This window comes from Triticum urartu, chromosome 4 (genome assembly GCF_003073215.2).
Source record: "Triticum urartu cultivar G1812 chromosome 4, Tu2.1, whole genome shotgun sequence".
Classification (NCBI taxonomy): Eukaryota; Viridiplantae; Streptophyta; class Magnoliopsida; order Poales; family Poaceae; genus Triticum; species Triticum urartu.
The window spans coordinates 264,155,965-264,168,608 of record NC_053025.1 but is presented as its reverse complement, the minus strand read 5'-3'; the positions used below and the strand labels follow the sequence as shown (position 1 = coordinate 264,168,608).

Sequence of the window (12,644 nt, the reverse complement as noted above, 5' to 3'; positions counted from 1 at the left end):
TCCAATTATGTTAGTATTGTTGAGGGAACTTACACTAGCGAAAGTATGAACCCTAGGCCTTGTTTCAACACATTGCAATACCGTTTACGCCCACTTTTATCACTTGTTACCTTGCTGTTTTGATAATTTCAGATTACAAATACTATTATCTACTATCCATATTGCACTTGTTTCACCATCTCTTCGCCGAACTAGTGCACCTATACAATTTACCATTGTATTGGGTGTGTTGGGGACACAAGAGACTCTTTGTTATTTGGTTGCAGGGTTGCTTGAGAGAGACCATCTTCATCCTACGCCTCCTACGGATTGATAAACCTTAGGTCATCCACTTGAGGGAAATTTGCTACTATCCTACAAACCTCTGCACTTGGAGGCCCAACAACGTCTACAAGAAGAAGGTAGTGTAGTAGGCATCAATAAACGATTCAGATCTGAAATCATGGCACCCGGGCCCAAAGTGACAAGCATTAAGCATGGCAAAGTCATAGCAACATCAATCTTAGAACATAGTGGATGCTAGGGATCAAGCCCTAACAAAACTAACTCGATTACATGATGAATCTCATCCAACTCCTCACCGACCAGCGAGCCTACGAAGGAATTACTCACTTCCAGTGGGGAGCATCATGGAATTGGCGATGGTGAAGGGTTGGTGATGACGAAGAATGAAGATCCCCCTCTCCGGAGCCCCAAACGGACTCCAGATCTGCCCTCCCGAGGAAGAACAAGGCTTGGCGGCGGCTTCGTCTTGTGGATCGCGATAATTCTTTCTCCTTGATTTTTTTCTCTCCGAAAATAGGATTTTATAGTGTTGGTTTCAGGGTCAACGGGGTCACCAGGTGGGGAAAACCCACCTGGGCGTGCTAGGAGAGGGGGCGCGCCCTGGTGGGTCGTTCCCACCCAGGTGCCCCTCTCCGGCAGGTCTTGGCTCCAGAAATTCTTATTGTTGATATAAAAAATCCTCGCAAAGTTTCGTTCCATTCCGAGAACTTTTATTTCTACACAAAAACAACAACACGATAGTTCTGCTGAAAATAACATCAGTCCGGGGTTAGTTTCATTCAAAACATGCAAATTAGAGTCCAAAACAAGAGGAAAAGCGTTAGGAAAAGTAGATACATTGGAGACGTATCAAGGGGGCGCCCAGAACACACACCAACAATTGTTAGTCGTGTGCAGGGCCCCCTTCCATAGTTTACGCCTCCGGTCATATCTTCGTAGTGCTTAGGTGAAGCCCTACACGGATCACTTCACCATCACTGTCACCATGCCATCATGCTGACGGAACTCATCTACTTCCTCGACACTTTGTTGGATCAAGAGTGCGAGGGACGTCATCGAATTGAACGTGTGCAGAACTCGGAGGTGCCGTACGTTCGGTGCTTGATCAGTCGGAACAAGAAGAAGTTTGACTACATCAATCGCGTTATCAAACGCTTCTGCTTTCGGTCTATGAGGGTACGTGGACACACTCTCCCCCTCTCATTGTTATGCATCTCCTAGACAGATCTTGCGTGAGCGTAGGAATTTTTTTGAAATTGCATGCTACATTTCCCAACATCACGACAGGTAAACAATGGTTCCATCAACCTGTCTAAGCACCATACCTGCACCAGCTGAGCTTCCATGACCAAAGGATCCATTTGAGTTTAATTTCACCCAGCCATGACAAGGGGGGTCCATTGAGCAACCACTCTAGGCATTCTCACATGTGAGGCCACCTGTAGTGCTCTATCATATGTCATTATTTGCTTCCCTTTGTTCTGATTTGTAGTAAGATCTATCTTCAGACCAATCAGTGAATCGAGGTAGCTCATTAGAAACCTCTTTGATGCTTCCATTAATGGCGGTGGCTTATTGTGGACCACCTCATTGTGAATAAACCAGGCGCGACATATGGTCATTAGTACCATACTGCGTTCTACATCTGAAAGAGGAGCAAGGGCACACAACAACCACTCCTTCCGTGTGTTCTGAACTGAATCAACCTTCGGCAAAGTACATAGAGAGGACATGGTTCTTCGCAAATCATGTGACAAAGGGCATCTAAGGAAAGGGTGAAAATTGTCCTCTGGTTCATGATCACAAACAAAACATATGTCATCATTTTCTAGCCCCCTACTAAACTTTTTTGTCAAGTTGGTATTGCATTAGTTGCAAATTTCCAAGCATGATTACTGACAGTCGGTGGAACGTCACACGACCAGATAATTTTCCAGCAAGAACGGCGCTGACCTGGCCAAGAACTAGAACCAGTAGCCGACCCGCTATGTACTTCATCAAAAACTAAATTGTATGCACTCTTCACAGAGAAAGTCCCAAACTTGCCAGGACCCCATGCTAAAGTATCATCTTCAAGTCAAGGAGAAGCACGAATGACAATCTTCACCACATCCGCCGGCAAGAACTCATGAAGCAATCCAATATTCCATGCATCATTACCATCTAACAGCTTGGAGACAAAGCATATACAGCATCTACCTTGTAGTGTGATAGGCTTGTAAAAGAATGGTCTCGAAATCCAGTTATCACGCCAAACAAGTATGCTCCTTCCGTTGCCCACTCTCCACACCAAGACCTTCTTTAGAAGCTCGAGCCCATAAGTAATAGACTACCAAGAAGAAGAAGCATTGCACGTAAAAACGGTGTCCACCAACTTACCCTTCGGATAGTACCTAGCCTTTAGGACTTGAGCACAAAGACTGTACGGTTTTGAAATAAGTCTCCAGGCCCGCCTTGCTAGAAAAGATTGATTGAAAAGACGGAAATCTCAAAAGCCCAAACCACCTTTATCTTTTGGCTGCAACAAAGTATCCCAAGCCTGCCAGTGCACCTTTCTTTTGCCTTTCAAAGAACCCAAATAAAATTCGCTCACCATCTGAAAGGATCGATATAGTTGACTAGAGGTGGGGTGAATAGGCAACTAACAATTTTTAGCTTTTCTTTACCAATTTAAACTTTGTATCAAAGTAGGTTGTCTAGATATGCAACTAGGTGAGCAACCTATATGATGCAACAATAACAACAAGCACACAAGCAAGCAAGGGATACAACACAAATATAAGCTTGCACAAGTAAAGGTGAGAGATAACCAATAGTGCAGCCGGTAGAGATAAGGATGTGTTACCGAAGTTCCTTCCCTTTGAGAGGAAGTACGTCTTCGTTGGAGCGGTGTGGAGGCACAATACCCCCCAAGAAGCCACTAGGGCCACCGTATTCTCCTCACACCCTCACACAATGCGAGATGCCATGATTCGACTATTGGTGCCCTTGAAGGCGGCAACCGAACCATTACAAACAAGGTTGGCGCTCTCTCCACAACCGAATTGGAGGCTCCCAACGAAATCACGGAGCTTCACCACAATGGAATATGGCTCCAAGGTGACCTCAACCGTCTAGGGTGCTCAAACACCCAAGAGTAACAAAATCCACACAAGAAAGTATGGGGGAATCAAATATCCTTTGGTGGAAGCGTAGATCTAGGTCTCCTCCTTCAATCACTAGCAAATAAACAAGTTTGAGTGGCTAGAGAGAGAGATCGGGCAAGAAAGCTTGAAGGGCATTAATGGTGGAGAGAGAGAGGCAAGAGGTAAATGCGGTAGGTGGAAGAACCTCCCTTATATAGCAAACCCTAAAATCCAACTGTTACTGCGAAAACAACACTGCAGCGGTACAACCGCTCCTTGTCCCGGTACAACCGGGACTCACGGGTATACGGCAGAAACCCTATCAAGCGGTACAACCGGACAGACAAGCGGTAGTACCGGTTGTGAAGAACAACCGGAACAACCGCTCATAGCCACTGCTCAACCACCGCTTTGAAACAGAAGGGAGTCACCATGTGAGCGGTGATCGAGCGGTACTGCGCCGGTGCAACCGCCTGGCCCTAGTACCCTGGGTGGATAAGTCCCAAGCGGTAGAACCGCTTAGGGCACCGGTGGTACCGATGTGCGGAGCACAACCGGAACAACCGGGCCACCACCGCCCAAGTACCGCATCAAAACAGAAACCATACCGGTTGTTGAGCGGTACCTGGCCGGTATAACCGCCAGCGACACACCCCAGACATTTTTAAGCAAGGTGGCGGTACTACCGCCCGGGGGCAGTAGTACAACCGCTTGGTCATGAACTGGGGGACCCCATGGTATCACCCTTGGGGTGGTGGTTGGGTCAGTGCCAAGGGCCAGCGGTACAACCGCTCGGGCGAGCGGTACAACTGCTGAGAGTACACAACAACAGTTGAAAAAGAAGGGGAGCTCTCTCTCTAACAAGAAACGGAAGGCAAAGGTGGGTAAGGAAAAAGTGTACGTGCAATGATTCACCCAACTCCTTCCGATGTGGATTCCCTCTTAATAGTACGGGTTTCCTACCACCAAAGAGATAAACATGTAGACAAACACCGTCTTCGATCTTTTCCTTCCAGAGAGAATAACTAATTGATGCAAGCCTAATCACCGAGAACCTGAAGCACTTAGCACAAGATTAGACCAACAAAGGGTTGTCATCATCATCCAAAACACAAAGTAGGGAAATGACCTTACACCATCCTAGTGAGTTCGTCAAAAATTGAGAAGAGCAACTCAAAAAAACCCATAATATATGTGGGTAGTGCTTGAGCTACAAACTTAATAAGTGCCTCTCTACCAGGTTGAGTGAGATGGCCATCTCCCCACTGAATATTTTGGAATCTTCCTTTTGACATCCAACCATCAGGACTAGGAAGCCCCAAATATTTTTCCTCGAAGACCATACTAGTGACACTAAGAACTTCTCTTACTTCCTGCTGAACACCATCTGGACATGCATGCCCAAAAAGAATATAACATTTATTGAAATTCAAACTCTGTCCCGTGGCATTACTATAGAGATCCAAAGCCAGTTTGATCCTTAATGCTTGAGCTTGTGATGCCTCAAAGAATAGCAAAGTATCATCAGCAAACAAAAGATGCAAAGTACCCAAAGCTCTTCTGCATACCTTAATAGGAGTAATATCACATTCAGAGACATTGTTTTTTAGGATTCCAGATAGACCATCAACTACAAAAAGAAACAAGAACAGAGAGAGAGGGTCTCCTTGACATAGCCCAAGCCACAGTGCAAATTAATCCAAGAGGATTTCATTTAATTTGACAAAATACTTCACCGATATGATACAAGACATTATCCAGTCCGCCCAACGGCGAGAGAAATCCAAATTTTGCATCACCTGCTCAAGGAATCCCCAGTCAACCCTGTCATAGGCCTTGGATAGGTCAAACTTGTACGCACAGAAACTTTTTGTGGGATCTTTCTCAGCAAGTCAACCGAGGCGATGACCTTCACGGTGCTCAGCCTCCAAGCCTAAGACAGCTAGAAATCGGGAGGTACTCTGTGGAACTCATCTCCATCAATTGACTGGACACTTGCTTCATCTTGCTGACATCGAGCCTCACCTCAATTTAGATGTTTACTCGTTAGGTTCGTATGAACGAGCCCAACCCCCTCATGTTAGATCTTTAGTTTGAGCCTCCTGTGAAACATAATTTTGTCAACTTATATGAAAGGCTTGTATTTGATGCTTGCAACTTCTACAGTTTTACCTCAACTTTGTCCCTTTTTATCGTGCTAAGTCCATGGGAGCTCCAATATACCTACAAAGACAACAAACCCAAGTAAAAACTACTAAAAACTAAATATTATTCAGTGACCTCAATAAAAATGCATGGAAAATAGAATGTATGCAAAATGGACATGAAAATGGCTAGATGGATATGATACGAGGGATTTTGATGTGAAAATGTGCGACTAATGAGCTCTAAAACATGACACGAAATCCACCCATCATATGTCACTTCATGATGAATCATGGAAAAAGACTACCATGCATAAAAAATCCACCTCGACATTCAAACATGCATGAGTAATTTCATCCTAATACGCTATTTATATTTAATAAATATTTTAAAATTATAGAATAGTCAAACACAAAAATATATGTATTTTTAGTTTTAATTATCATATTATTACTCCAAATATGCATGTTCCATACAACAAAATCTCATTAAACTACATTACAAAACATTCAGGCAACGACCGTGAGGGTGTTATCTAGTACTAATAGATTAGGCCAACTTTGCCGGTCTATCTTTAGTATAGAATTTGAAAGATTAAAATGAAAAGATGATCTAATTTTGGAGGACAAAGAAAACTCTTTCAATTAAAAGTGTATCAGAATTATTCCCCTTATTCGATTTCAATAGAAGAGGGGAATGCTTTGTCGAAGAAATTAAGAAAAATAAAATAGCATACAACAAAATAGATAGCGGGACTGGCACTGTAACTTTTTATACACCAAACAATCTAAGGAGTTTGACGAGATAAATTGCACAAAACAACCAAAATTTGCATAAGAGATTGATGATTAATGGAGGCACACACAGAAGCCGGTATGAGTTATTTAAGAGCTCCATGGCGGTGCCACCGAGGGCAATATTCAGGTACCAACCGAAGTAGCGGCGGGAGATCATAGCACAAGCAGAACCAATTAGAAAATTGGGGGTGGCATGTAAAATTGTCCATATGGGTCGTGTCTCGCAGACCGGCCATGGACATGGATTCTGGGCCAGACACGGGACATGTCACATGAATAAAAGGGTTGGGTCGGCCTTCAGCTCGCCATGGAACAAGGCCAATCCTCGAGGTCAGGGCTTAATGCCGGTCACGACACGACCCTTTCAAATGTGGGGCCCTTTTAGGGCTGTTTTGGTCTTTTAATTTTTTAAGGCTGTTTAGGCCTAGCTATTTTCGGCCTTTTTAACGCGGGCTGCCCGTAGCGGTGTCGTGTCGGGCCAGTGCTATTAACTCACGTGTCAGGCCGATCCTCAAAGCCAGGCCTTGGGGCTAGAACGGGCTGGACGGGCCGGGCTGGCCCATATGGCCAGATTTGGTGGCATGTCACGGCCCCCAAGAGCGAGATATTACGGTCCAACAAACACGGCATCTCCTCTTTCCCACTGAACGCCCCGCACGTGCCACTGCTTTTATCCACACATGGCGGCGACCTCGCCAGCGCCGATGAGGGCCGTCGCCACCGCGTTTACCCCGCCTCCGTTATCTCAGAGGATCACCCGTATCTCTACCGTGTCTGCCGTCCACCTTCACCAATGCCGCGCAGCTCACCGGTGGCGCCCTGCACAGTGCCGCGGGAAGCCGGCCGTCAGTGGCGTGGCCGAGGACGACGAGGAGGACACTTCGCGGGAGGCTTTAAATCTTGAGGAAAAAGAGGAGGAGTCCGCGGGCGCGGGGAGCTGGGGGCTGGGGTGGTTCAGGCTTGATGAGGTTGGGATGGACATCCTGGGCATCGCCGTGCCCGCCGTGCTTGCACTCGCCGCCGACCCCGTCACGGCGCTCGTTGACACCGCCTTCGTCGGACATATCGGTAACTAAATCACCTGGATTCCTCATATCTTTTTCACAAGCCTGCCTTCAGCTGTGAGCTCAAATGATTGAGTACTTTCATGTATATCGAAAATGGCAAACACTTCATATGATAAGATTCAGTGCAGAATTCAGTAGAGAAGCTCAGATGTGTATACTTGCTTTTCATGTTTTGTTGATGAGATTTATTACATCAATTTCATGATCTTTAATTCCTGTCGCCAGGCTCGGTTGAACTTGCTGCCGTTGGTGTATCCATATCTGTTTTCAACCTGGTGTCCAAGCTGTTTAATGTGCCACTGCTTAATGTCACCACATCCTTTGTTGCTGAGCAGCAAGCAGTGGATGCCAAGTATAGTGGCGTAGGAGAAAGTAAGCAAGTTTGAAGTTTTATTCATCTAGCTAGAATCAGCAATTTGGTTTGCGTTACACTGATTACTGTTTAGTTCTCACATAGGAGATGGAGTGTCGAGTACCCGAGAGCAGGCTAGTGAAAAAAGGAAGTTTCTCCCAGCGGTGTCAACATCCTTGGCTTTAGCTGCTGGAATCGGGTTGATGGAAATGGTGGCACTTATTGTTGGATCTGGCACACTAATGGACATCGTTGGTATACCTGTCGTACGTAAGACTAATTTATTGTTGTACATAGATTTCTTGAATCTAGAGTTGTTAAGGTGTGGTACCTGGATGTATCAATTGTGAATTGAGTATTATCTTGTGTTTGTGATTCCTAATGCATACCTAAAATGTGAAAATTATTTCTTGAACCTCTGTTTCTTGTTTTCTAAGTCACATGTTTGACTGCTAAATTTGGAGCAAGATAAAGTAGCCTTTACTCATCCTGGAAAGATGAGACTGGATAAGAATGATATTATGCCATTTGGACAGATGATTTTATGGTACTACCAAAATATGGGTGTCTACTTGCTATAATAAATAAATATTTGGATATTGTCTTATCTTAAACTTGACTGCCAGGTGCCAAGTATAATTGAGCGGAAACCATTTTCCTAGCATTATCACCGAAACTTACCAAGTTGATAGCCCAGTAGGCGTTAGTCTGTTAGTTAGCCCAATAGCAAAATTCACCGGCTTGATTTTGCCTGCGACACCAGCTTTATTTGTCTATTCATTTTATTTGTTGAATTAAGGTTATGTAAGCATGGAATTATTGTACAACATCTGTAACTAGTTCTTAGTGATTCCGGCTCAAAAAACTTCTGCTATTAAAAAATCAACACAGGATTCACCGATGCGAGCACCGGCAGAACAGTTTCTTACTTTAAGGGCATATGGTGCTCCACCAGTCGTAGTAGCACTTGCAGCACAAGGTGCATTTCGTGGTTTCATGGATACAAAGACACCTTTGTATGCTGTGGGTAAGATTATGCAAACAGATTTTTGTTGTTACATCTGGCTTCCTGGTTAAGATGCCATACGTTATTGATTTGAAATATTGCAGTAAGAAACTAATTGTGTGGATCTATGATGCATGCAGTTGCTGGCAACCTAGTAAATGCAATACTGGATGCCATATTTATCTTCCCACTTGGTCTAGGTGTAAGTGGCGCTGCATTGGCAACTGTAACTTCTGAGTATGTTGAAGCCATTATGAGATCTTTTACTTTTTTTTGCTTCGTCCTGTTATTATCAATATTTATAGACTGCGTAAACTATCTGCATTTGTTCAGGTACTTGGCGGCATTCATCCTCCTATGGAAGCTGAATAACGAACTAATCCTGTTCTCATGGAATGTCATTGGCAGTGACATCATCCGCTACCTGAAATCTGGTTAGCCAATATCCCTCATGTTCATTTCCTAAGACTTAACAAAATAGTGTTTTCTTGTGAGATTTTTTTGGTCTATACAGAAAGACAAAAGGATATTCATGAATTCAATTCCGCTTAGTAATCACTCAATTAAGCATCCCTTAATGTTGCTGCAACATACCTATATGATAGCCACTCTAACTTTAGTGTTTTTGTAGGTGCCTTGCTAATTGCCAGGACCATCGCAGTAATCCTTCCATTATGGCTGTCGACATCCCTGGCCGCAAGACAAGGGCCTGTTCCAATGGCTGGCTATGAGATAAGCTTGCAAGTCTGGCTAACAATTTCTCTACTTAATGATGCACTGGCTCTTGCTGGTCAGGTATGTACATTTACAGGGACATGCATTTAATCTCTAAGTCGATGTCTTCCTATGTATCTGAAGTATCTATAACTTAATGCAGGCTCTGCTTGCAAGTGAATATGCGAAAGGGAACTACAAGCAGGCCCGCTTGGTTTTGTACAGGGTTCTGCAGGTTAAGAAGATATTATATTCACTCACAATTCCTTGTTAAGTTTCTCCTCTTCCTTGGCGTTAATCAACAGTCATATGCTGATGATGCATCTATTTTCCTGCAGATTGGAGGTGTCACTGGTCTTGCACTTGCTGCAACCTTGTTCCTTGGGTTTGGATATTTGACCTTGCTGTTTACAGATGATCCAGCAGTTCTAGATGTTGCGCAGTCTGGAGTCTGGGTAAGGAGAATTATAAGAAGTCAATACTTTGTTTCTCAAGTCACAATGATCTTATATTCACTGAATGAATGTGGAATTATTGCAGTTTGTCACTATTACTCAGCCGATAAATGCTATTGCTTTTGTGTTTGATGGGCTCTACTACGGTGTTTCTGACTTCGGCTATGCCGCATACTCCACAGTGCTGTTTCTATCCCCACTACTGGTGTTACTAGTTATAACTCCAACGTTTTCATCCTAACGATGTCGATATATTGCCCATTTTAGCTTTTCGCGGGGGTCGTCGCTTCAGCCTTCCTCCTTGTCGTTGGTCCCAACTTTGGTCTTGGTGGTGTATGGGCTGGTCTTACTCTCTTTATGGGTCTGCGAGCAGTTGCCGGGTTCTGGAGGTAATTCCCTGCTCTTGTTTTGGTAGGAATTGTTTTAAGATCATGGCACTTGCATGGCTTTGTTAGAAATTAAGTCCAGACTTGGATTAGAATGAAAAGAATGATCCTTATTCTGGAAAAGAAAATCTGTCAGTGGCTTGAGCGAATCCTTCTGACTTTTCAGGTTAGGGAGCAAAGGTGGACCATGGGAAATAGTCTGGTCAAAGACTGATTAATATACCAAGAATACGTAGGAAGCATTTTGAGGCAATCACAGCGCTACATTTTAAGGTCATAGTCATAGTGCATGACCGTGGATGTTGAATGGTTCGATCTCAAACAGAGCAAGGATCAGCAGAAGGAAGAAAACCTAGGCGGATAGTGTCAGTCATTTGTAACACAAGAAGAGGCACTGTTTTATCTCAAAAGGAAAAGAGACGAAGAGGGACTGCTTCTGCAGTAGGACAGACGAGAGGCTGCAGAAGGTGGGTAGGTGTTCCCTCTTGCTGTGTCTGCTGCAGGAGGTTGTTTCTCCCTTCCACTGTACAAGGAAGCTGTGTACAGAAGTACTAGATACACAAAGGCCTCCCATATATTTTTCTTCCTTTGTGCCATGTAGGAGTGAACTTGCCATATTTTCTTCAGATATGCAAGTGAACAGATGATGGAGTAGTGGCCATTCTCAGTCATTACTCTTGAGTACTCCCTCCGTTAACAAATATAAGAGCGTTTAGATCACTAAAGTAGTGATCTAAACGCTCTTATATTTCTTTACAGAGGGAGTATGTACTATTTCGAGTAATATGATTTCGTTTGGGGCTTCCAAGAGAATCACTTATTATTTAGAGTGGACAGCCACATCTTTTCCTAGGTTTTCTTTTTAGGAAGATGATATTTTCTCTGTGTTACCTATCATTTTCCCAGTTTTCTTTTACTACTGAAATCCCTATTGCAATTGCCTAGGTGCTGGTTGGTACCAGCAAACCTCACTACCCTGACACAGGAATATGTTAAAAATATGTAGGATGAATGTGGTTTGTATTTAGATAGAAGGGGTACTCTAATAACATTACAAAGAAGATAACTGAGCAAGGTCTGCACTCGATTGCTTTGCTTTCGTTTAGAACACCCCCCCCATCATAACTAGCAGAGTGCGGTGCGTTGCTACAACAATGGCTGGTCAACCTTGTACTCACTTCATTAGCATACTGCAAAAAAGAGTGTCACGAGACAAATAAATAGCTCAACCAAATCAGAAATGCCAGACCGAGCTCCACGAAGGCTTTTATTTAAAAACTTCAAAATTTAAACTTTTCAGTTTCAAAAACTTCTGAAAATAAATACAAATGTACCTAGATACATAATGTACATGTGTGCAAATTTTCAGGTCGAAATACATTAAATTGTGAGCTACATAAAAAGACAAATTTGGGGCTTTTTAGCATATGTACTGTTCATCTTTAAAGTTTATGGTTTTGTTTTTTTTTGTGCAGCTCGCAATTCAAGGTATTTCATCCTGGAAATTTTCACACATACACTTTACCTCCTTGCATACATGTGTACTTTTTTTTGAATTTTTCCAAATAAAGGGCTTCATGGAGCTCGGTCTTCAAAATGCCCTACTCCAACCAAATGGGCAATTTGTTTGCAAGAGCTCAGTGATGGAAGAGGTGTTGGAGCCATACTCCCTCTGTCTCATAATGACAGAGGGAGTAATTGGTTTCTTCCGGTCCTTTGCTGTAGTAGTAGTAGTAGTAGGGGGCACACCATTTTCTCTGAGCTGATACCTTGCTTGTTGAAGCGATGCTCCGAGGTAATTTGGCTTGCTTGCGTCTTCAGCTATTCACATGTACTCCCTCCGTTCCGAATTACTTGTCTTAGATTTTTCTAGATACGGAGGTATCTAGCATTAAAATGAGTCTAGATACATCCGTATCTAGACAAATCCAAGACAAGTAATTCGGAACGGAGAGAGTAGCTTTTTGAGTACTATCTCCTTTTTTTAGCCTGTGCATTAGCTTTAGTCAAAGCCAAGCTTTGTAAAAAAAATTATAAACAAAAATATTAACATATATAATGTTGGAAATATGAGCAATTTATCAAATAATTTTGCTAACGGAAATACAGATAAAGCATGACTAATATATCAGAGATAAAGCAAGTCATGCAATCAGACAGAGAAAAGGTAGATAATATCTGCATATATGAATTTGAACTAAACACGTCTAGAACAGACACTAGATGAAGTTGCATATACGAAGTAGAACCTAACATATGTAGGGCAGAAACTAGAGCAAAGAACTATGGCAGGACTTCTAACAGAAAGAGTA

At 43.3% G+C, this 12,644-nt stretch overlaps 1 protein-coding gene across 2 annotated transcripts; it reads left to right on the top strand.

Annotated features, from left to right (window-relative positions):
- Window positions 1–6,976: 6,976 nt before the first annotated feature.
- LOC125551436 (protein DETOXIFICATION 44, chloroplastic-like) lies at window positions 6,977–11,003 on the top strand. Of its 2 annotated transcripts, XM_048714684.1 has the most exons (12): window positions 6,977–7,420; window positions 7,645–7,791; window positions 7,877–8,037; window positions 8,663–8,798; window positions 8,918–9,014; window positions 9,111–9,211; window positions 9,409–9,572; window positions 9,655–9,726; window positions 9,830–9,946; window positions 10,032–10,127; window positions 10,214–10,335; window positions 10,499–11,003. In XM_048714684.1, the coding sequence occupies exons 1-12, from the start codon at window positions 7,033–7,035 to the stop codon at window positions 10,548–10,550; spliced, it is 1,653 nt and encodes a 550-aa protein (XP_048570641.1). In that variant the 5' UTR covers window positions 6,977–7,032; the 3' UTR covers window positions 10,551–11,003. The 2 variants fall into 2 exon arrangements, with proteins under 2 accessions (XP_048570641.1, XP_048570642.1); XM_048714685.1 differs by lacking the exon at window positions 6,977–7,420 and having other exon boundaries at window positions 7,866–8,037.
- The last annotated feature ends 1,641 nt before the right edge of the window (window positions 11,004–12,644 follow it).

What these genes read in the sequence shown, in the direction of transcription:
- LOC125551436 (XM_048714684.1), top strand. Translation starts at nt 7,033, where the DNA reads ATGGCGGCGACCTCGCCAGCGCCGATGAGGGCCGTCGCCACCGCGTTT. An exon ending in CATCCGCTACCTGAAATCTG is followed by an intron (nt 9,212 to 9,408) that starts GTTAGCCAATAT and finishes GTGTTTTTGTAG; the next exon opens with GTGCCTTGCTAATTGCCAGG. An exon ending in GCTATGCCGCATACTCCACA is followed by an intron (nt 10,128 to 10,213) that starts GTGCTGTTTCTA and finishes TGCCCATTTTAG; the next exon opens with CTTTTCGCGGGGGTCGTCGC.